Source organism: Coptis chinensis, chromosome 3, assembly GCF_015680905.1.
Source record: "Coptis chinensis isolate HL-2020 chromosome 3, ASM1568090v1, whole genome shotgun sequence".
Taxonomy (NCBI): domain Eukaryota; kingdom Viridiplantae; phylum Streptophyta; class Magnoliopsida; order Ranunculales; family Ranunculaceae; genus Coptis; species Coptis chinensis.
This window is the reverse complement of record NC_141458.1, coordinates 50,427,376-50,452,655: the sequence shown is the minus strand read 5'-3', so window position 1 is coordinate 50,452,655 and position 25,280 is coordinate 50,427,376. Positions and strand designations below refer to the sequence as shown.

The 25,280-nt window shown below is 38.6% G+C and overlaps 1 protein-coding gene across 2 annotated transcripts; it reads left to right on the top strand.

Annotated features, from left to right (window-relative positions):
- The first annotated feature begins 5,558 nt into the window (after nt 1–5,558).
- On the top strand, nt 5,559–21,862 carry LOC147509923 (ATP-dependent caseinolytic (Clp) protease/crotonase family protein). Of its 2 annotated transcripts, XM_086602071.1 has the most exons (12): nt 5,560–5,813; nt 5,897–6,029; nt 6,397–6,476; nt 8,355–8,438; nt 16,657–16,741; nt 18,726–18,811; nt 18,886–19,007; nt 20,136–20,196; nt 20,992–21,090; nt 21,171–21,272; nt 21,358–21,399; nt 21,514–21,862. In XM_086602071.1, exons 1-12 carry the CDS (start codon nt 5,613–5,615, stop codon nt 21,631–21,633), a joined length of 1,215 nt encoding a protein of 404 aa, XP_086458197.1. In that variant the 5' UTR covers nt 5,560–5,612; the 3' UTR covers nt 21,634–21,862. The 2 variants fall into 2 exon arrangements, with proteins under 2 accessions (XP_086458198.1, XP_086458197.1); XM_086602072.1 differs by lacking the exon at nt 8,355–8,438 and having other exon boundaries at nt 5,559–5,813.
- The last annotated feature ends 3,418 nt before the right edge of the window (nt 21,863–25,280 follow it).

Below are 25,280 nucleotides of genomic sequence, written 5' to 3'. Positions count from 1 at the left end.
TATATGCTCCTTTATGCTTTCGTGAAATTTTCAATTGTTTTTGTTCAGATATAATCTCTAATTGAGTGGTTATGTGTTTTTACCTCTCCTATATGTAGGTGTTACTTGCTCTGATTGAAGTATACAAAGGATGGTACAGGTTGTAACCGAGATACGAATGCAAAAAGTGCTATATAAGGCAAGAGCAAATTTCTAATTATTGAGTCATCATGTTGTCATTTTTTGATATATATCCTTATGTAATCGAGTTGATCTCTAATTTGTAGTAGGTTTAAGACTTTTGTAAAGTTGTTGTGTGGTCTATTTTAGAGCTAGTACATTTTCTATGACTACTATATGTGAGTCAGGAGACTTGTTGTGATATTTTATTGATTTGGATAGTTATCAGGTTTTCTTTCTTATTGTTAACTTGTCTTTTTAAGTTGAAGTATATATTTTTTTAATTAAACTTTTTTTTAACAGGTTGCAGTTTCTTTTTGTGATTTTGTGATATTATCCAATATCGGATTCGGATTCGGATACTATTATCATATATCCTTCGGATTCATTCGGATTAGGATGTGAGTGCACAATTTTGGATTCGGATACAACCATATCTGAATCCGAACTTATCCGTCTACATCCCTAACTGGTGGTGGTAAGTGTGGTTAGGTGGTGTCGTGTAGGTAGGTAGTGTGTGTTGGTAGGTAGTGTGTAGTGGTGAGTCGTGATTTGCAGGTGGTAGTGTGTGTTGGTGAGTAGTGGAGTGCAAGTAGTGTGTGCTGGTAGGTAGTGTCTGTGTAGGTGGTGGTGAGTGCGTGTTGATAGGTTTGCAGGTGGTACGGTGGTGAGTGGTGGTTGTGCTGGTAGGTGGTGGTGTGTGCAAGCCGGTGCAGGTATGTGCGTGCTTATAGGTAGTGTGTGTTGGTAGTGAGTGTGTGTGTGTTGGTGGTGGTGTGCAGGTGGTGGTGAGTGTGTGCTGGTTCAATGTGGTGGTTTGAGTGTGGTTGGGTGGAGTTAGGTGGTTAAACTAATGGTTTGAACTTCAAAGCATTGCGTGCAGTGTGTGAGCTGATAGTGCGCCCTTGTTGTGATGCATAATAGGCCAAGGGACCTTTCAATATCATTATATGAAACCTCCTCAGCATCCACACAGAAATATATTTAGGCCACCAAGTAAATTATATTCATCCACCCTTTCAATGGCTCAAGTCAGACTTCAACTCCTTGAAGTAGCCAGACGTCAACTCCAGGAGCCAATAAAAGCACATCATTCTTGTAGTAGCTTTTAGTAGTATTTCGTAAATTTTGGGTTGGGATGGTATACTTGGGTTGTTCAGTTTATAATTTTGGTTGTAACTCATTTCGGTAATATTCAATATTATATATGGTGGATTTGATATGTATTTTGGCACTATTTAAGGTTAATTAAATATGAATTTTGGATATCTCTATATGCTATGTTTTCAATAATTCCAAATAAATTTGTAAATTCGGGACATTGCATAACTAAAACAAAGTTTAATACATTCCACATCAAAGTGACAAAGACTTAACAAGTTCACTAATATCCTCCACATTCCCTTCAACTGTCATTTGGACCTCCCTTGGATATTCAGCTTCAAAGAATGCCTTAGAACATTAGTTGCAATGCCTTTTTCTTTCTTGGGTTCTTTAATTTTCAACTCTTGGTTCAAACCTTGGTTCTTTATCAACCTAAAAGAATGCCCCTTAACTTGCTATGTTCCCGTGTACTCCAGTACAACTTCAATCTATTTGGGCACCTACGCACACAATGATGCTTAACCCATGGGCAATCCTTCTTCCAATGACTAGGATCGGCACACTCAAAGCAAGCCCCCATATTAGACAACTGAAACACATGAAAAATATGAAAAACACATAAAGAATATAACAATCATTGATTATGTAGAAAACAACTATACCTTTTCAGAAGAGGATCTACTACCCATATATTCAAATTGGTCGTGGTCCTAAATTTGCTGAATCTCCCTTTCAAAATCAAACAAGTCCTCTCAATTCTGATTTCCCTTTTAATTTGCCCTTCCTGCTTGTCCTGCTTTTAAAAGAACATATGACAATTTGAACGTCAACGGCTGGATTATGGAAATTTAATGGGTTGTTGAGATCCAAGCACGTGTTAAAACAGACTTAATTAGAAAGCCTAATAAGTAAGTATGTTATGCCATCAAAAGAAATCCACAAAATTGGTCAACTTCAACTTTCTCCATCGACAAAAATGCTCTCACCATCAACTTTCACCACCATTGACTCTTATCCATATTGACATTTTGTCTGTTATATGTATCAACCATGTTCTATTTGAAGATAGTGCTTATGTACATATGTTTTGTTTTTTTTTTTTTTTAACCTCTTTTTTGGATATTAACTATGTATATTACCACTTTATTTGGCTCACTTATTTTTTAATGAATTGTATCTTCATTATTTGAATAGATTGATTGCATGGTTACATGTAACGTAGTAGTGCGTTGTTGTCTTTTTATTGGTTGCAGGATTCCTTAGTAGGTATTAAAACCACGCAACTTAATCACATATTTGATTCCAAAAGAATTGACTCTCATTTTAGATATAAGCACTCAAAATTCTCACCATGCATCTACCCAGAAGAAAACTATGGCAAAAGGAAAGGAGAAAGCGCAAACTAGTAGTGAAGAGAGTGAGATGGAATCTGAATGTAGAAAGTGGCTGGAGAAGAACAAATTACTAGATAAGAATGTATAACAAAACAAAGAAAAATTGAACATGCATGTTAGGCGATGCAATGGATATGATGTTGAGAAAAAAATTGGATAAGTTGGAGACAAATGTGATGTACAATAATGGGAAGTGGGTATGCCAAACCAAAATAGGAACTGAGGTGGTTACAGAAGGCTCATTGATTAGTGTTTCATCTAATCATGAAAAAAAATCTAACTGTAACTGCTGGGAATGTATGGGATTTCCTAATGAAGATTTAGATGAAGATGATGATAGTACGTGGTGGTGCTTATGGGGAAGCATGCAACTATGGAAGAAGATGAAGATTGTGTTGTGGCTAATGTGGAATATGGTGAAAGCAGTAACTAGTGGTGTCTGGCATTTGATTATAGTCCTATGTTTATGTTTATTTTATGTGTTTGAGTGATCATAGTGCAATTTAGTTTGGTATTTGATTCTTGCATGTGTTGCACATAAGTGTTTAAGTTTGTGTTTGAACGCCTCTTGTCTGAACACCTAAATATTATGCAGTAGTTTGGTGTTTGAATTACGGTTATGCTTAAATAAAATTACAGCTATGTTTGGTACTCAAGTGTTCACACTCAAATTAAGGCTATGTTTGGGCGTTCAAACAATACCATGGACATATTATTTTCATTATGATGTAAGGTTTGTATAGCTCTCAAAAACTCTAATTCCAATATATCTCTACGAGTTTGCCATCGCAACCAGCTCACAATACTAATTCAATTCATTTCAATAAATCTTGTGCCAATATTACCTGAAAATTTCAGTTTTAAGATCCTGATCTTTGTTAACCTTGACGACAAAACGTCCATATTCTTGTGTAAGCTACTGTAGTAGACCATATTATTTTTAATGTAATTGACCACAATATGTCATTTATTTGTTGTTGAATACTGCATTATATGCTACAACTAGAGGTTTTATGGGACTATTAAAAAAATAGAGTAGCTTAGTCCTTCAAAACTTTGTCACCCGATTCTTCCGGTTTTACCCTTTAGAATGTGTGGGTTAAAAATCCTGCGCACCACTAATTGGTGTGCTCCCTGCGCACTGTAGAAAACCTCATAAGTTGCAAGCACTTATAATCAAGTGAGCAGAGCGAATGTTTCAGCAAGTGGTGGGGGGCACATGGCCCAAAATGTAATTTGGTAGGTTTCTGTCTGTCTGTCCGTCCTCAATCTCTCACCTTCCCTCAGCTCTCTCTCTCTCTCCTTCCTTCACTCTCCCCCACTCTCTCACTTTCCCTCTCTCTCTCTCTCCCTCTCCCTCCTTCACTCTCCGCTCACACCCCCACTGCAATGCAATATATTAGTAAGTATCAACTAGCAAAAAACTAACACCCCCTAAGTTTAGTGTACAAATATTAGGAATATCTGGAATTTCATAGTATGGTTACATCAATGAAAACCATATTGTGTACTCATTACAAGTGAGTAACTCAATTTTATGTTTTCATGTAGTTCTCACCTTAAACCCACTAGTTTTGAGCACGTGGCTATGCCTCGTGTCCATACTACAATTAGTTTGTCAAAAAAACAAAAAATCGAAGCGAAAGAGTGTGAAGAGTTTGACTTTAACAAAAAAATAAATAAATAAAAAAAATCGTTTTTGTCGTTTTGTGCGAATGGTATTTTCGAGGGCGCATTTGGCTCACTTGCCTACGCCTCATTAGAGCATCTCCAATGGGGGGGGGGGGGGGGTAAACCGTATAGAGTGGAAAGTTTACACCCCAAGTGTCAAAAAACTCTATCCAATGGGGGTGTTTTGGGAATTTTCATCTCGCTATTAGTTGATAAAATAGCCCGGGCGACACTCCAACACATGTCCCAAAGAAAAAAAAAATTCGGACGTCACTTGAAATCACGTCTCAAGATTATTTAATGGCTTTGCCACGGATTTGGTCTGTTGCTATGGGTTTAAGTGAAATTGGAAGTCCCGGACGTCACTTGAACTTGAATACACGTTTCAACATTTATTTAATAGCATTGCGACAAGCCAAGTCTGTTACTATACTCTTCTTTATTTTTAAATAAACGACAATTTAAGTTAGCCGCTATCTGTATTTACACATTTTCTTCCACCAACTATTGGAAGAGCCACAAGGTGTAAATATAGACCTTATTTACTTGGGAGGTAGATAGAGTGTATAATCCTAATGACACCTATGTAGAGCCTATGTAGAGGTGGATTTTTACACTCTCCATTGGAGATGTCCTTACAATATAGAATATATATATATATATATATACTAGCAAATAGCACGTGCTATGCACGTGAGCAAAAAATATTTAGAATGAGCAAAAAATATTTAGAATATGTGGGGCCTACGGTTGGAGAGAGAAAAAAACACACTTTCTCTATCTTTTTATGTTTTTTAATTATTTTATTCTAATGGGGGTCTACAGAAGAGATAAAAAAAAACCAAAAATAACAAAAAAAAAAAAAAAATAATGTGTGGACACTATTATGTTTGGCCCACCGTTTTTATCTTTTAGACCTAAATATTTAAATATTTACCATTATGCCATCAATTTTGGTTTTTTTAAGTCTTTAAAAATTAGATTATTACCATTTTGTCCCTGGAACGGACACAAATGTGACACCAAAATACTATTCCTCCTACCCCATATTTTTCTAATATAGTAAGATACAAACTCAAAATGCTGTATGATGATGGACCTCTGTTAGATATGTAATACATTGGGTTGGTCAATTAAATGCTAGAGTCCACACATCAAACGGGCTGAAACATTCCAAGTCCATTTCAGCCCACCCAAACGAATTATTTGACCACGTGGCGAGGGTTTTTAAGAGTAAAACCCAGAAAACATAGTGAAACATCGGGTTGGCTGAGAGAGAAAAAGATGATTTGGAAGAGCTTGAAACTGAAACAACGTTGTACGCATTACTATAACAACATAAAATGTTTCTCAGCTCTACCAAATTATTATGTCTCCCCACAAAACGAGGATATTCAAAAGCAGGTTTTAGTTCAAGGATATTCCAATGCAAGAGTCGCTATTCTCAACCGACCCTCCGTTCTAAATGCTATCTCCACTCCAATGGTCAGTGCGTGCATCCCTCGTGTTATATTTGCTTTTTGATTTTATAATTTGACTAATTAAATTATTTGATTTTATATACACAGGCTGCGCGGTTGAACAGATTGTATGAGTCTTGGGAGGAAAATCCAGATATTGGGTTTGTCCTCATGAAGGGCAGTGGAAGGTCTTTTTGTGCTGGTGGAGATGTCGTGTCACTTTATCATTTGATTAACCAAGGTGTGTTTTGGTTAGAATATGATATGTAATAATGTGTTGCTAGAAATGTTAGTTTTTAGTGGCTGAACTATAAATCAAAGTCGAGAACCCAAGTCAAAGAAACGAACCGCGTATGCCTGAGCAAGTAATCTAAAGTTTTAGCTTTCATGACCATGCCCTTTGATAGTTTCACTTTATAACAAATGCCCAAAGTAGCGGAACTCCTTTTGTCATGAATTGCAAAGACTTCAAGAACCCTTTTTTGCAAGATGCCCTTCATTCAACTCCCCCATAATATTTATGGATATATTCTTTATATATGTTGATCTATCTTTAGCAATGTAGGCTTTTGTTGCTTATTGAGTGCAAACTGTGCAACCGTATGCAGGGAAAGTGGAAGAGTGTAAGGAACTTTTCGGCACACTATATAAGTTCATATATCTTCTGGGAACATACTCAAAACCACACGTGAGTATAAAGACAGTTAAATTTCTTGTACTTATGGTCACATTGTCTAGGTTTTTCATGTTTTATGGATGTTATGAGCTAGCGATCATATGTCAACAATTTTGCTTATGTTAATCGTTCAAACATATATCTTTTATTCCCCAAGAACCCAAGAGAGTGACATTATCATTTACATGCCAACTTGTCTCATTTACAAAGTGAGGAGCTTGTTTCTTAATAAACTTATGTCATGACTAAGATAATTTATATCATATACCTGCTTCTGATTTTCTGGCTGGACAAAACGAATATTTTCCGTTTGGAAGTGGTCTTCCTTGGTGAATTCATACCGATAATGTTAATGTTTATTAATCAATCAGCCAAGTATGGCCAAAGGCCTACAACTCAATATATAGGCTAAAAGTACTATGAATGTAGAAGCTAGTCTTCTAATTCATATTTAGAAACCAAAATACCTAATTTTTGGAATCAACAATAAGCCGAACAATATCCATGCTAATAACATCAAATTAGCAACCAAACAATGTTCCAAAAATTCCTTGTAGTAAATAAACCAATATGGGACTAAAATTAAGGTTTCGGAACCCTAGAATGCATCAACTCTTCCCCAGTTCAAAAACGTTTCTCCTCGAACTTGCGTGTGCTTGGACACTCAATGAGGACATGTATCACGTGTGACTATGGGCATCACCATCTTTTAAAAAAGGATGGAGAATGACCTTGTTTTTTTGCCAATTCAAAGAATAAGTGCTATCCTTCTCATTGTTGATAACATTGCTATCATACAATCATGGTCGCGTAAATGACCAACATCGATATCAACGACATTATCCCAAACACGATCAGAAGTCTCCAACATACACTTCTTAGTAACTGCAATCTTAGAAGAATTGCTCATCCACTTGAAAATATGTGGCCTAAAATGAGTAACCGTTTCCAAGCCAAGTTTCTGAACAGTAGCAAATGACACCAAATTTGCACAACTTCCCAGATCTTTCACTATAGTAGGAACATGAGATTTTTCTACCGTAAGTGTTGGAAAAACTGTATCAGCTGGAATTAAAGTGCCCTCTGTCTTAACTTCTTGTGTTACATCCTTTGCCATACAACTTGAAGCACACAACAACTCAATTGAAAGCCAGACCAAATACTGCAAGTTAAAAGATAACAGTGAAAATGTCTTCCAAAGAAGCACACAGCACAAAGAAAGCAATCTTAAAAAGCCAAATGTTAAGACTAGAGGTAGAGTCAATGTTTTAAAAAACGTGAAGGGTCTTGAGGCGACGAGCCTCTGAGAGGCTTAAGCCTCATAAAATGGTATTTTTAACTTTCTTTCTAATCATCCTAAAGAAAGTTTCTAGTTATCTCCTCAATCCTATGAGCAACTCTTTGGACTTGAGAAAAGAGGCAATGATTTGGAAAGTTCAAGCTGGTAGTTCTGATAAGGACGAGGTGACCACCCTGGGCAGATATCAGCATTTCCATCATGCAAAGCGTCAACGTATTTTGAAAATTCTATGTGGTAGAGTTGCAAAAAGACTGGGTACCAGGAGAGGAAGGCTCGAATAAAGGCAAGGAAAGGACTAGCCAATCCATCGAGATCAGGTGCTTGACCAACTCAAAGACTCGTGTAGTCCCGCGTCCTGACACCACCTTGAAACAACAAAGGACTTCATTATCAATTTGTCAAAAATATTTACCTAGTCGCGAATCCCCAGTCAAGTGTAATTAAGTGTGAAAGGAGACTGACCACAAGTTACTAGCTGTTTTCATTGTAGTAATATGATTTATGTTATTTTTGAAAAAATGTTCCCTTGTTCAATTGATAGGTATATTTCTTGTATAATGCTCATTGTATATGTGATTGGCTCTTTGAAGGTGGCTATCTTGGATGGTATCACGATGGGGGGTGGGGCAGGCATTTCACTCCCAGGGACATTTCGAGTAGCTACTGACAAAACTGTATGGCTTATATTGAACCTTATGCAATCTACTTTATACATCAACTTTTTTGGTCCTATTTTCTGATGAAATTTTCTTGGTGACTTCATTATCGATGTGTCAAAAATATTTACCTAGTCAATTAGAATGACTCCATCATCTGGTCTCTAGGCTCACCTGTCTCCCTCGTGGCTAGACACTAGGCTTGCCGGCTGCGTGCCTGTACGTGTAACAGCACCAATAATGAAGTAAAATACAAATCACCAATAAGAAGTAAAATACAAATCAGAGTTGGGCCCTTTTCTCTACCTATGGATGGATTTTGCCCGCTTCAACCAGTTCTTCACATATCACCTCCGCTAGCATGCCTCTTTCTCCATATCTAAAAATGGGGAGTTCAGTTTCCTTCTCCTATGGATCTGGTTTATTGCTGTCTTAAAGCTTCCTGTCTCCCCTACCTCCCAGTGTAATAAGGGTACCTAATGCTGTTAAAGACGGGCTTTTATCTTCCCCCTGGGGACGTATTGAGGTCATCGACCGAAAGAATAAGGGCTGGCAGCTCCTTATCCTCAGTCTCCATTTGTGGATTGCCCCAAAGCAGGATCCCTTCCAGCTGCATAAGTGAGTTAGCTTTCCCGTCTGTCCTCCCTCGCCTACAATGAGCTCTGGATCGAGAGACCAAGGGCGTTATTCGTGGCTAAAGGCCTAACTAGAGTGATTCCTCTGTTATTAGCTTTTGCTATTAGCTCTCTTCTTGGCTGGCTTTCTTCTTTGTGGATTGCTTAAAGAGCTTTTTTTAAGTGATAAATACGGTCTTTCATAGCTCGATGTGCCTGTATCCTACTGTTAGTTTCATAAGGAATTATTAAAGCCCGGTCCTCCATTCCTTTGGAATGGTATAATAAGGGCTGGCCTAAAGCTATTTTAGGAGCGAGAACACAGCCACGGCCTCTATCTCCTGCCAAGGAAAATAGCCAGGCCTTCCCCTGCCCTGTATGGAAGTCAGTCTGCCTGAGATCAAAGGAAGCCAGCCCTTGTGGGAGAAGGGGAAGACTCCTTCCTTTGGTCATCTTGTTGAGCGGAATAAAGAGCCAAATGTCTCCTCTTCTGTATCCGCTTCATCGTCTGGAAAAGCAGGACTAGAAAAATGAAGAATCTTTCCAAAATCTGCTCTGTGATCAGTGATTCACTGGCCACTAGATCTAGGAATCCCACCTTATTCTCAAACCTGGTGGCTCGGTTGATGAGCACTCCTGTAAGCTCATCTTGCATACAAATTCTGGGGGTCCCAAGTCCCAAGTCCTGCATCCACCAATAACATTTCTTCCCTTAAGCGTAAAACTTCAGATTGTAAGGCGTTTCCACTACATAAGAAAAAAATTGAATTAGATCTGGGAAATGATTGACTCAAATAGATGCTCATCATAAGCTTCTTCTTCGAACCCTCCTCTTCCTATTGATCAGAAGCACCCAACATCTTTAGAAGAAGATTTTCGGACATGAAACTTCTTTCAACAGAATCCCATTATTGACTAGTAAAGGAAGTGACATATCTCAAAATCTAACTTTCAACCCTGAGAATAGTAGTTAGTATTTGGCTAGGTTACATGGACACGCCATATTTTGAAAAAAATCTGTGTCAGATACGTATCCACGTGTCCGTGTCCGTATCCGTGTCGGACACACACGGACACATATTGTATTTAATTTACCTCGAATTTCTGATTTACCATCTAATTTAATAAATTTATAATTATTAAAAAATTAATTAATTATTCCTATCCGTGTCGGACACCGACACGTGTGCCCGTGTCAATGTAACCTAGGTATTTGGGAACCAATCCCAGAGAGAAGATGAGATCCCATCAAAGGGCATTACAAGAATGGCTTTTGTACCAGGACGGATTGCCCTAATAAGGCAAGGTTTAGAATCCTAATGAAGCATACTCCCAGCACAGGCTGGTGAGACAGGATTGAATGCACCTGTCTCCTATGCTATACCCACCGCCCTTACTCGCTTCATTTTTCTTTCTCTTGACAAGCTGATTTGAAGAAGAAATCCTCTTCAGTATCTAAGGCCCATACCACCCTGTCAGGCAAAGGTGCTGGGGGAATTCCCAATGCCCTAATCGCCTGCCATATGCCCCCCAGAAAAGAAATTTATGGCTGTAGGAAGAATGCACCTCTGATTACCAATAAGGTCTGAAAGGCGAGCAACTTCTGGAATACGAGAGATAACCCAAAAACTGTAGTCGACTGGCCGGGATAAGGGGCCATTCGTAAGCCAAGGATGATGCCAAAAACTGACCGAGGTTCTGTCTCCAATTTGATAGCGAATTGTATCCATTACATCATCTCTTTTTAGGATAATATACCAAGACCAAATCAGAGTCTTTAGGCCTGTCCACCTGCCAAAGAGAATTCCGGCAAAGAAATTTCCTCTTGACCCAAGACAACCAGAGAGGCTTATCCTGGGTATAAGATTGAAACTATGAAACTCTCTTTGTAGCAGCAGGAGAATGGAATCTTTGAGGAAAGCTTTAAGTTATCTTTCGACTTCCACTGCCTTGTCTCTCTTTCTGGGGAAAGTCCCCCAGGGCAGTCTATCACTCCTGTTAAAGAAGAGCTAGCGGAATGTATAGAACCGGCTTCTTGAGGAGACAAGTCTTATACTAAGCCAAGGAAGAAATTTAGCAATCTAGCAGTCATTGAGGCTTAGACATAGCGCAGGAGTAGGATCAGGAGGCTTAGACACCTAAGGGGCGTAGCGTTAGTTACCCAGCAAGAAAGGGATAGCGGAAGCTTTGTGTCTAATATCTAGTAAGGGGAAGGAACTTCTTATGTAAGAAGAAAGAGCGAGATTCGTTTCTAACGGAAGTTGGAAAGCCGGATAAAGAATGCATAATTTAAGTACTAGAAGCTCTTTGATTACGAAGGCGGGGGGAGCCTTCTACTCGTGCCTTATCCAAACTAATCAAAGAGTAGAAGGCACCCTCGGTCGCCTTTACTTTGGAATTTCCTCACTTTCTCCATACAAAGGAGGCCGATCTTAACTTGCTCGGGGACTGATTCGCTAAGTCATTAGAATGAGGGTCTTAGTGCATAGGAAAGCAGGAGGATTGGGAGCCGGGAAACCCGGTATCGAGCAAAGGTGGCTGCCTCCTTTTGGAAGTGAAGGAGGGGCTAGGAGATCTATCCAATCGAACTGGGAACTTGAATCTTTGAAATAGAAATAAGAACAAGTATCCGATCAAGTCAAGTGCTAACCCATGCACAGAGAAGGGAAAAGGAGGTGCTATCGATAGAGAGAGGCCGTGGGACCCGTGAAATAGACTGTTTGAAAGAAGGACGTTAAGCTGCTAGTGATAGAGATTGAATATCTACTGAGGAACGAGGAAGAGCTCTTAGGAAGAAAAAAGAGGGGCTGGTGCTATATAGAATATGCATTGGATGGCAGAGTGAGGGAGGACAAGGCAAAGGAAGGATTTGCATATCTTAATTATATGGCGAACTTTCTTCCTCGAGAACCCGATGCTAGGCCAAGTGCCTCGACCTTGAGTTCTCGTTAGGAAGACTTGGCCAATCTAATTTTAAAAATGTATGGCCCTTGATTGCAGAGAATCAATAGGCCTAATAAAACATTTATTTCTCTCATCCAGCAAATAAGAAAGAAGACTAGTAACTAGTCTGATAACGGAGTTAAGCTTACCTTTTGAAGAGACTTCCTGCAAACAAGGCTTTAAGGTTTGAAAGAACCACGAAAAAATCTTTCTATTCATAGATTGAATCTTGCCGGCCCACTATCAATTCTGAATAACTTACTACGCATTTTGAAACTACCCAAAACACCCCTGACACATGTTTTTTAGCCTAAAGATACGCCTTCTAGAGCCCTTTTTGGTAAGGGTGGAATTTGAGCCGAGTGCCTCGGGCTCGGCTCGAGCCCGTTCATTTAATAAATGAGCCAAATTTGAGCCTATATTATAACTCGTGTAACAAACGAGCTTGATGAAGCTCGGCTCAATAAGCTCAAATAGTATCACCGTAGTATAAAATAACCAAGCTACTCTGGCTCGGGCTCGTTCATATATTATATGAGCCAAGATTGAGCTTTTTTCAAAGCTCGCTTAATAAATGAGCTGAGCTTGAGCATAGTGAAGCTTGGCTCATATAGCTCGAATTCCACCCTTACTTTTTGGGACAGAAAAAACTTTTGTAATTTCCTTTTCCGATGAATAGCCCTAGTTTGATGGTGAGGGGAGTCAGGCTTCTCAGACTTTGACTCCTACATCTGCTTTGTTCTCTTCAATTAGCTCTACGATAATGGAGAAAGTTCTGCTACGCACCTCTCGCCAAGACTAGTTTAGTTGCCTTTCATCAAAAAGGCGTATTCTCTGCATTCCCACTCTTGATTCAATTCCTTCGACTCCTTCCACCAACATTGGCTTCACGCCATTATCCCAACAATATTCCAACAAGCCCATCTAAGAGCCTATTGGTCTTACCAAAGAGCCTATCCCTATCCTATTCCTATTCTCTGCTCCCGAAGAGCCTAGACCGCTAATGCCGTTGAATGAACGAAGACTTCATTTCAGAAATGCTGTTGAAAGATGAATCCTTTGTGCACATCCAATTATTCCTGAAAACAGAGCATTTCTTGCTTCAGATCTTTCTTGTCTTATCTTATCTGCGCTTTGCTTGCATTTATATGTATTTTTCTCTCTCCTTCGTCTCACTGAGCTAGCAATCATTCCCAATCTCCAACCCGCAAAAAGAGCCAAGACAGCTTTACCAAGCATAGTGAGAAAGAGTTAAACCTTCCGGTGGCATTAATTGGAATGAGAAGGAGCGAGAATGTGAACTAGATTGGGAATGGATTTCTCTTCATTGGGATTGCCTTTCCTGGGGCCCTATCAAAAATAGTAAGCTAATCCAGTTATGCATGTGTTCAATAGCTCTCATTTGAATCATTTGCCCGGAAAAGAGCTAGATCTTAAAAGTCTCGCATGTACCGCTTCAAAAGGAAAGATTGGAACTGGTTTAGTTGAGGCAGAAACTAATGTAGATCTGACTGGCGGAAGCTTCAGTTTAATTGAATCTACACTTTAATTGAAACACAATTAAAAGACGATCTAAAAATCACTCTTTTATTGAATCTCTCAATCACAAATCACACACATAAACACAACTACTGAAACCGTTATTTAAAGTAAACCTAGAAAGCATAAACCAATAGGAACACGACATGTGTCCAACTAACTAATGGACTCGAACCATGGGCTTGGACTCAACTAAGGAGCTCACACCCATAACATGTAGAGGGAACATAGGTGCACGCCTATGACACTGACATACTCGACTAATGTTCTACATCACTCTCCCCATATTGATGAAGTTTGTCCACAAGCTTGTTGACATGAAAACCCACCAATATGCAAAAGCTCTTCATTCTTGTATACATCACCTTCCTGGGGTTCGGAGGAATTCGACCTCGAGTTTTGGCTTTGTATCTACTCACAAAGTGGATAATGCACCACGATGTCACAAATGTGCACTATATTTCTCTGCTTTGCCCTAGAGAAAATGTCTCAATGTTGGGCAGAAAAAGATCCACATAACCACTGTCGAAGAGTACTGACCCATGCGATATAGGAGGCCCAAATCCAGAATGTCGCATTGGCGTTCCAGCAACTAATTCATTAAAAGTCGGCCCAAAAGAATTTGTGTGTGGGCTTCCTTGGACCTGTTTGTCACAAGCCCATAGTGGTGAGCACTGCTGCTGATGGCATTTGTTATCACGCTCAAGACACAACACAACGGCTTCAGAAGTTCCTTCCTTCTCTTTGTTGTCATCGATAACAACCGGTGTTTTACGTTGGGCTATAGAAACTCCACCAACGAATGGGGAGTTTGGGCTGCAAAAGCTCCACCATAGCCTCCCTCAGTCGACTAGTCTTTCTTCTAATCGATCAAACCTGTTTTGCATTAACGTTTCTTTCAACTCTTCTAATCGAGCAACCCGAACTCTAGGGGTTAATATGAATCTATGAGTTCTCCATGAATTCTTCATCTCTGACGTTGTAGACATATCTTTATCTACAAGAATAAAATTGGATTCACGATGAACAGTAACCTGGGTGAACAGTGACGTGATAAATAGTACCCGATGAACAGTGTTTCATGAACAATATTTTCGGTGAACGGTACCGTGAATAGTAACCCCTGGAATTAACCTGCTCCGATACCAAATAATGTAGATCTGACTGGCGGAAACTTTAGTTTAATTGAATCTACACTTTAATTGAAACACAATTAAAAGACGACCTAAAACTCACTCTTTTATTGAATCTCTCAATCACAAATCACACACATAAACACAACTACTGAAACCCTAACTACAAGCCCGTTATTTAAAGTAAACCTAAAAAGCATAAACCAATAGGAACACGACATGTGTCCAACTAACTAATGGACTCGAACCATGGGCTTGGACTCAACTAAGGAGCTCACGCCTATAACGTGTAGAGGGAACATAGGTGCACGCCTATGACACTGATAGACTCGACTAATGTTCTACATTAGAAACTCTGGTTGCTTTGAGCTCCCTCATTGGGATCAAACCGACGGGCAGAGAGTGAACAGCCTACTTTAAGTAGTTCAATTGTTGGTAAGCTTAGCCGCCTGAACATGACGAGACTCTCTTAACATATGATGTTGTCGGATAAGTTTTTAGACTTCTTTGGCTTCTTTCGGTATGATGGAATTGGCTAGGGTTTACCAGAAATAACTAAATAGCCAGAAAAATGAAAGAGCCATTCCGTCACTACAGAATCTGTGAGAAGTGGAAGTATAGTTTTTGTTTCTCCTGGCAACCTAGCACCAGTGCATTCGAGAAATTTCAAGTCACATCCCTTGGTGGGAAGAGCAGCGGCATCCTCAAGCTAAGCTATGTCATCCACAGGTCATGGAAATCTGGAGTTTAGCATGTTGTTTCATCTCGAATTGGAGCTCAGTGTGTTCGCCGGTCGGTAACTCTTATTCGAACTGCCACGGTTAGGTCTCACAAAGACCTTGCCTATGTTCTTGCCTCGTCAACAGAAGCCGCTTTCAATATGACAAGCCTTCGAGATGGAACCAAATCTGATTTGTATGTAACCAATTCTTGACCTACCAATGACGTATGTACCTTCATAGGTAGTGACGTACTTTTGGTCCATGATGGTACATACGGCATTTTATGCATCATGGTTTAAGTTCAACTGGAAGCATGATTTAGCCTTGTTGGTTTGGATGTGTGCATCTAACTTTCTTGAGATGCACAATATTGTTGGCTGACAGGATCTCCTACCTATTTGAGGAGAATTTGGAAGCAAAATGTCTTGTTTCTTTTGTCCTAACTTTAGGGGATTATAGATGAAAGAGTTATGACATGAAGTCAATGAAGATGAATCACAACTAATTTCATTTTCATTCAAGTCTTAGCATGCTTGTAAAAACAGTGCTATTTTGTGAGGATTCTTTTATTTTTGAGTGGCTTGCTTTTTCATCTCTACAGAAAGAACTGGTTTGTTAGGTACATATATTTCCTTTAAAAATGTTAGTCATATTTGGCAAATTGATGTCACATATAAAATTTAAACTACACTTCCTTTGGGTGGTCTTAGGCTAGGGGACATCTTCTTTGGGTGGGATAATCTAATTTTTTACTAGTGTTTCCTTGTAATTCCGAAGACCTTGTGGACCTGAAACTGAGAAAAACAGAGAGGGTAGACCTGAAACTAGGAAAAACAACCTTTGAAGCCATATGCTGTCTGTAGCATACAACCTTTCAAGCCATATATTGTTGCAATATGATAATTTGTTCTTTTCTTGGTAAAGAAGACCGAAATATAGTGTACCTGAAGCTAGCCTCTGAAGCTCTAGAGGTGAGACACTTTCAGTAGTAGTCTTACTATTTTTTTTATTCTGATGTATAAATATCTCATTAAAGATCATTTAAGCAGTGAGAATTTCTCTTCTGTTACAACACACCAATACTTACCCACTGAATGTCAACTAGAGTTACATTATGTGCTTAATATGATTGTTTAATTTAACATAATGTGTATGTCAGTCACCACTTTGCAATATTACATCATTAGGAAAAATGGCTCGCATACTTGGGATGCAATGTATTTATATCATGGGCATTCACACGTTTTTTTTGGATAATTTCTCATATTATTTTGACTAAGTGCAGGTTTTTGCCACTCCAGAAGCTCAAGTAGGCTTCCATCCTGACGCTGGGGCTTCATATTACCTCTCTCGGTTACCTGGCTATCTAGGTAAGGTCTAGCTGTGCAAGTGGCCGTCGATCCGCCTACATTATCATGCTCTGCAATGTTATATACTTATATATAATTTTGCATACTGAGTTTACCTTTTACTTTATTTGTGCAATTGTTTGAGTTGGTATATATAATGAATAGTTTTGTTTGGAGTTAGTTTAAATCTTTGTTACATGGACACGCCATATTTCAAAAATAATCCATGTAGGATACGTATCCACGTGTCCATACACACGGACACATAATTGTATGTGATATAACTCAATATTTCGCTGTGTCAGACACTTGGTATCCGTGACGGATACGGACACACGTATCCGTGTCAATGTAACTTGGGTTTAGATAATCATGGTCTGTTGCAATGTTTCTCGCTTTTTCCTGTTTGGATATCTTGGTAAGAGTGGGTGAGATAACGTAGGAAGATTGTCATCATATTACTAATTATGAAGATTGGAACCAGAAGAAGTTACCAAATGCCATCCATGGGCGGTGATGGGTCTGATGGGTTCGGGTCAGTCTCTAAGTATGTTGAGTTGTGTGGGAGAAGATATGGTTGGGAGTTGGGACACCAAAGGGAGGTCAAGTATACATATCAACCTCTTTAAGAGGTTTTGCCTTTTCTACTAAACATAATGGAGGACTTAAAAAAAGAGGATCTTTTGGCTTGGAGTTCCAGAGGAGCTATACAGTAAAACCCTGTTCATTTCATTCTTTCATCAATGTTGCAAAGGATTCAAAGACGGTTACGAAACCATAGGCTGATTGTAGCAAGATCCTACTTGGCTAGCAAAGAACCCCAAAATTACAACATGAACCTTCAAATTTCAAGAATCTCTAAATGTCATTCCTCAAAAATTTGACAAACGCTTGCCCAGCCGAGGAGCGCTTCTGTATAGTTCCCTTTCTTGTTGCTTGAAGACCCTCATCTACTCTTCCATAAAGTTTATATGATGGCGGTTGGAGATGCTTCACTGGACATCTAAGCTTACTAGTGGTGGAAGTAAAATAATCTTACTGGCCAAGGCTTCTCTAATGTTGGAGGCCTCACGGTTTAAGAAAAGATGTGAAGAACAAAAAAGGGCATGTGATGATTGATCAACCTTTCCCTCATTCACCTTGCAAAGAAAGCAAAAATTTGGTCGATCCATGTTTTGGATTCTCCCCAAGTAGCAACCCAACAAAAGAAGAGGATTTTGATGATCTACTCAATTTAGAGGATGAGATGTTGGATTTGGAGTTATTGGATGAGGTGGAAGTAACGGAAAAAGGGGCAGGGGAGGAAGATGAAGATTAGGTGGGCTTCGTAGGGTTGTGGGGATGTTGGGGTGGGGTTTTGGTCTTGAAGAATTAGCTGCTGGAAAATAATTGAAGTTGGTGTAATCCGATGTTTATGTTAAATTGCTAATCTATCAAATTTAATGTATCAGGAAGAAAAAAAATACCAACAAGTGAAAGCGACTCTATATATGATCACCTCATTGTTCGCTAGGACCTCAACTGCACACTCCTTATTAATATTGTCTTTACAGAACAAAAGCCAATTATCAACACATAAGACGCGATAAAGAAGGTCCTACTAGCTCTAAGCCTGTTCTCTAGTCTCTTCAGCTATGAACAGGAGTCTGGAATAACTTCAATAACAGTATTGAGAAGATAGGGAATATAGGATTTTCTGGTCTAAGACCTCTCATTAACCACAAGATCCATTAACCAAAACTTAGAAAGCAGAGGATAAATGCAGCTATGGTTCATATTAGCTCACTTAGAAGCAATCCAGTTCTACCAGAATGTTACACATGTTAGACCACTTAGAAGTAATCCACTTTACCATGTCTAGCTTCAGGGTGCTATCTAGTCCACTTTGACCTTCTTTTGTTATCTTCCTCATTAAACTTATGACCTCGCGTGCCATATGAATTTGATGGGGATCTAAGAATTTGTTTATAGGTTTAATATCATGCTATTTATTATTGTCATACAGGGGAATACTTGGGTCTAACAGGAGAAAATCTCAGTGGAGAAGAAATGATTGCTTGTGGCCTTGCTACACACTTTACACTGAATGCGGTTGGTTGTGTTTCTCCCTTTTCTCGATATCGTACCTATTTATTTTCTGCTATATAACTACCTTTACCTAACAGAGACTTCCATGGGTCGAAGAACGACTCCGTAAAATGATTACAGATGATCCATCTGTGATAGGGTCTTCTCTTGCACAATATGTTGACCTTGTTTACCCAGATAAGGGTAGCGTACTTCACAGGTATATTATTCCGTTGTAATTAATAATTGTGGACTGCATCTACTTTTCATACATTAAATATCAAATTTTGTGTCTGGTAAAGTTCCCAACACTTCATTTATAGATTAAGTGATCTACATCTTTCCATTCTGGACCCATCTACATCTTGGTAGATCAATTCATGTGGCTTAGTCAGGAAAAGAACCTGGTAAATGAGTGAAACTCTTATGCTAAATGAGAAACCAAAGACGTGTGAAGGAAACATGGAAATGTACGAAACATGTGCGCTAGGAATTTGTGGATGCGAAGATAGACACTTTTGAAGATATAGGACAAGCTTCTATAGTTGAACGGGATGAATATGCCTGTTGCCTTCACCACAAACATATGTATTCGTTGTCATAATTGGATACAAAAAAAGGCTTTAAGCCAAGCAAATAACTACTTCTTTAGTGGGACTAAAAGCTAGTGCACCTGTGGGCGTACGCACAAATTACCTGCATATTTGTTTGACGTATACATTGGCACAGTGCTATTGTTAAGGATTAAGGGATCTGCCTACCGCTATTATTAGTCTTAAACTTTAGGAGCATCCAAATGTGGGACTACACTAACATCTCAAAATGCTCCCTCACACGTGGCGTTACTTGAGCCTAACCCGTTAAAGACATACTTGGGTGACGTGGAGTAAACAGGCCCTTCTGGGCGAAACACAATACCATCTTAAAATTTTAAGAGTGTCCAAGTATGTTTTAACGCCACACATGAAAAGGGGGGGATGAGATGTTTAGTCCCACATGAATGTTTAAAGCCTTGCAGTGTAGCATAAATGTTCTTGGGCCTCTCCACTCATCACCAATTGAGGTGTTTATTAGTTTAATCCCAAATGGGACATTGAAAGCCTCTAATCACAATATATGAGTTCACTTTGTACAGTATTGTATGGCTTTAAGCATGCCATGTGGGACTACACTAAACAACATCTCAACAATTATGTCACATTATAAAATATGCACTTATTAATCGGCAGATGTCCATATGCTCCTTTGTTAAGTGGACTTGTTCAACCATAAACCCTCTCTACTTGATTTTGATTCTAATTATTCATGCTCTCATATTTGTTTTTCCACTTATGTGACACTTATTCAGGATCGAGAAAATTGATAAATGTTTTGGTCAGGATACAGTTGAGGAAATTATTGATGCTTTGGTAAGCATGAGTGTTTGCAATGTTCATTCATTTTATTTCTGCTCTCCTTTTTTCCCTTTAATTACAAAACTCCTGTTGGGAAAAGTACCGCCCCCTTTTCCCAGTCCTTATAGGTTTGGGCAACTATGCTTTGTGGAGCTTCATATCTGGTGGTGAAACACATGTTCAAGGAATGAGGTCGCACAAGCTCTAGATGGAAAAACCTAAACTTAGGTGGACTGGGAAAACCTAAACTTTGGTGTACTGAAATTTAGACTGAGTTTTATTTCGTTGTTTATTTACTGCTACACTAAGTTTTATTTCAAAAGATTATTAGATAGAAACTTATTTAAGGGACTTTGTGGTAGACTGACAAATAAACCAGTGGCAATTCAGATGTTTATGGAAATCTGGAATTGTTATATCTGATAAGGTTTTTTGATGATTTTATGGTAGGGTCAGGCTATATAGGTGATCACCTTAGAAAAGTCAAACACGTGTGACGGAGTTATTGTAATTTCAATTGAGAGAAGGCAAAGTTTTTAACTGAAATTGTAAAAATAGTCAACTGGAAATAGTAAATGACATACAAGAAATGTAATCATGTCATTTTTGGTGCAACTCAAAAAGTTTGGAAGGGCAGGAAAGATCTCGGAGCCGCAAAATGTGGTTAAATTTAAAATTTGATTGAGATATTAAAGCAATGCGCGAAATCCAATATTGGAATATGGATTCTCATAAGTAAATATTCCTCGTATGGTCTTCAGCTGATTCTCATACTGACTGACCCGTGTCATAATGATATCCCTTGCTCAGGAGAACGAGGTAGCTACTAATTATGATGAATGGTGTACTTTGGCATTGAAGAAACTGAAAGAAGCCTCACCGTTGAGCCTAAAGGTTTCCTTAAGATCAGTAAGTTGCTATTTTTCAAGTATAACTGAAACTTACTGTTATAGTTCATAGCTTAACTGCTTTTAATTTCCTGAACATAGATACGAGAAGGCAGATTTCAATCGCTTGATCAATGCCTCAGTCGAGAGTATCGTTTGTCCCTTCGTAGCACTTCCAAACATGTCACTGATGATTTCTGTGAGGTAAGATCGGTTATGTACCTGCGCATGTAAAACACTATTATTATTATCCCTTCTCTTGTTGATTAATTAATGTTTTTTCCTTAAGGGTGTTCGGGCACGACTGGTGGATAAGGACTATGCTCCAAAGGTACCTTCACTTCCTATATGTTTCATGATTTGCTGTAGACTCTAACAGACCCACTCAACTCCTGGGGCATTCAGATATCTAATTAATATTGGGTTTGTGATATGAAATATGCAGTGGGACCCTCCTTGTTTGGATCAAGTATCAAAAAATATGGTTGATTTTTATTTTGCGCCGTTTAATGAACTTGAGTCTGAATTGGAGCTACCCACAGCGGTGCGGGAGCCTTTCATCTGATGCATACCTGTAGTCCAGTGGTTGTGAATCCGACAATAGGATTGTTAGTTTTTTTTTTGGTAAACACACTATATATATATATATCGAACTTCAAAGTCCTGAATATTACATGTACTAAGATCATCATGTAGTTGGCTTTGTAGCCAAATTGGGGCTTCCATCTCCCAAAAACAGTCCTGGAGGTGAATAGCCTTGGTTGCTAATAGATGTGCAACTTTATTACAAGTTCTATCTACATGGGTTACAAGCAAGAAAACAAAAGAGGATGAATATTCCTGTGCATCTATAATTATATTTCGGGCTGTCCTCCCTATGTCAGTAGCTAGCCTATTCCAAAAATCAGCTACTGTCTTGCAATCCGTTTCAAGTATTATGCATTGGTAGGCTATATGAGATTAGATGGACTGAGTTTTGTTGTAATGGTTATGGTCATCTTTTTAAAAGGGCATGACTTTATTCCTCAAATATTGGTAGAATCAATCACTTGGAGTTTTCAAAACATGGTCGTGCTAAAATAAGCCCCATGAAATGGCAAAGCACGAAAACACAGGAAAGGGAAGGGAAATTAGAACTGAAATCGTGTTTATGTCCTTCAAAAGCATTAGTTCATCTGAATAAGTTCACGTGTATTCAAATTGAGTGCTAAATTCGGTTGATGCTGACATGCTGTAATGTAGTAGATGGCTTCTTGTTTGCACTTCTTTCCTTTCTTTCTGAATATGATACTGGGAGAGCTGGACAGCTTACAGACCAGCATTTACAGACAGTATCAGGCTTAAGGGCATCTCCAATGGGGGTGTAAAATTACACCTCCACGTAGGTGCCATTAGGATTTTACACTTCTAAGTGCATATTATTGTATAGTTTATAAATATCCACACTCTATACTCTCCAATGGAGAAGTATAAAAAAAAATAGATTTTAAATTTGGACGTCACTTTAAGTGACGTTCTTTTTTAATTTAAACTGGGACGTCCGAGTTAAAAAATTATTTTAGAATTAGAAAAAGACGTTTCTCAAAGTGACGTCCGAATATTATTTCACTCAGACGTCGCAATTCAATGTTCGTGACTAGCTCCTTCGCATTAGTTAGGGGCAACCAGCCGACCTCTTTTCACGGTGTTATTGTAACTGTCTGTTAAAGGCACTGAATCACTGATGCTGGTAGAGTGGATGGAGTAGGTATTTGAAAGTGAAGGGTAGCAAACTAGCAATGTTTGATCTTTAATTTGGGTGGTTGGTATTTGCCCATTTGGTGTTTGTGGAATGTGCAACTATACGTACGGCCCTTAAAATAGGTGACATGATGTTATGCTAAATTTGAACTTATTGAACCTTAAACCCAACTATAGTGTTAGTCTGCCATATAGTTACACCGGCATGTTGACAACTTTAAATTCTTTTTAAAGCCCCAATTTTTCAATTTTGTAATCATCTTTTGACATTGTGGATATATCTACAAAAAATTAGGTTCTAGTTCATCTTGTGGATAAAGTTGTGAGCCATGGTAAACTATGGTATGAAAACCATGGTATATTGATCCCTCCCATATATATATATATAGGGGAGGGATCCGTTTACTATGGTTTATACCACGCCCTTTACAAGATGAGTTAAAAGATAATATTTTGTGGATATGATCTCCTAACTATAGATAGATTTTCCACAAAAATTCGGCTAATTTGGAAATCTCTAACCTATTTAAAAAATTGTTGACAATTTTAATTTTTTTTTAACAGCCCAGATTTTTCAATTTTGCAATCATATTTCGACTTTGTTAAACATCATCAAATAAGCTGAAATTTTGTAGAGGTGATCTTAATGGTTTGTTAGACATATCCACAAAAAAATTAGGTTCTAGTTCGTCTTGTGGATGATGTTATGGGCCATGGTATATATAAACTATGGTATAAAAACCATGGTATATTGATCCCTCCCCTATATATATATATATATATATATTGTAAATGCACACATTGGTGTTCTTGTCGCTCGTATTTGCGCTCTTGTAAAATCTAAACACGCCAAACTTAAGAACAAGGGCACACCGCCCACACGGTTCTCCGGCACCTAACTTTCGGGTTTGTCAAGTAGCTCGTTTAACAAAAATCTGAAGCCAATTTCAGCCCGAACTTGAAAACCATATTGTTTAAACCTGTCGCCCATTGGTTCCCTATAAATACCCGAGTTAGTGACAAAGTTAGTTTAGTGCTCACGTCTCTCTCACTAGCAATCTCAGATTGCGTTTGAAAACGACTTGAGTTACTTTTGTTCGCCAGCACATTTGCCGGTGAAATCTACCAGCGCTACTTAGAGCCCACGTGTATTACCAAACCTCTCCTATTTTTCTATTTTCTTTTTTCTTTTTTAGAGAAATGAATTAAAAAAAGTAAGTATATAAAAAAAAAAACCAAAAAGGAAATAACAATTTCCTCCAAGATTTTCTCCCCAAACATTACGTACTCTCTCTCCACTCCTACAACTTGCCATTTAACGTCGCCCATGGAGAGAAGTCTATGCCATCCCCATTCTCCATTAAAATTTTGAATTACTCCTCTGAAGAAGATGAAAACGAAAATGAGGAAGAAAGTAACCAAATAGACAATGATGTCGAGGAATTCATCAGGAGGTTTTACGAACAACTACGGGTCCAAAGTCATACACAGTTACTACAATATCAAGAGATGCAGTACCAGCATGTGCTTACAAGAGGAACTCTACCCTAGTCCTCATTAATCATGCACCAAAGAACTCTTTCTTTTTCTAGTGGAAGAGAATAATTATGGTTTTCCATTTTTTATTTCCTTGTGAAGTGTATCATTTGTATAATCGATCATTGTAATTCTTTTGATTTCAGAAAGTTTTCTTCCTGTTTATAGGGACCCTTCCCCCACGCATTGTACTGATTGTTTAGTTTGAAAGTTTTTTTTTTTGAATAAGTTTTTAGGGTTAGGCATACCCTGGGACCTGCATTAGAATCTGAGATAGATGTTTCCATTCTTGTCCTCCTCAACATAAGTGGTAAGCAGAGAGCTTAGAGGAGGTACAAAATACATACAAGTGTGTTCAATTTCAAGAGAAGCCAAATGGTCTGCAACCTGATTTGTTTCCCTGAAAACATGATTAAAGATGATACTAGTACATCTCCTAGTAAGAACGCTAATAGCATCGAAAACATTCTAGACAATACCATGGAGGTGGTTCCCTACCCAGTAAGATGTTTATTGCCCCCAAAAAATCTGAGGCAACTAGGATCTTAGTGAGTTTCATTTCTAAACAACCGTGAATTACTTGCAAAATGGTAGACAACTCTTGAAATAAAACTGATTTTCTTCCGTTAGCACCTGCAAAATGCAAATAAAACTTCTCCCCAAAAGTTCCTAGCAACTCCTCCCGTACCACAACTGGTATCAGTGACAGATCCATCTGTGTTTAATTTGGTAACCCCTTCATCTGGCTTCAGCCAAATACATTGTGTTGGTAACTTGGTTTTGTAGTCCACAAGAATACCAAGGCGATCAATGAGTATTCTGTCTTGGATACTGGCATGAACTGAAGTGATCTGACCTTAGAGGTATGTGGCTGTCTCACTAATAAGCTTGTTCTTGACTGCCCTCCATGGCTGAGCAGAGTTGTTGAATCGCCTA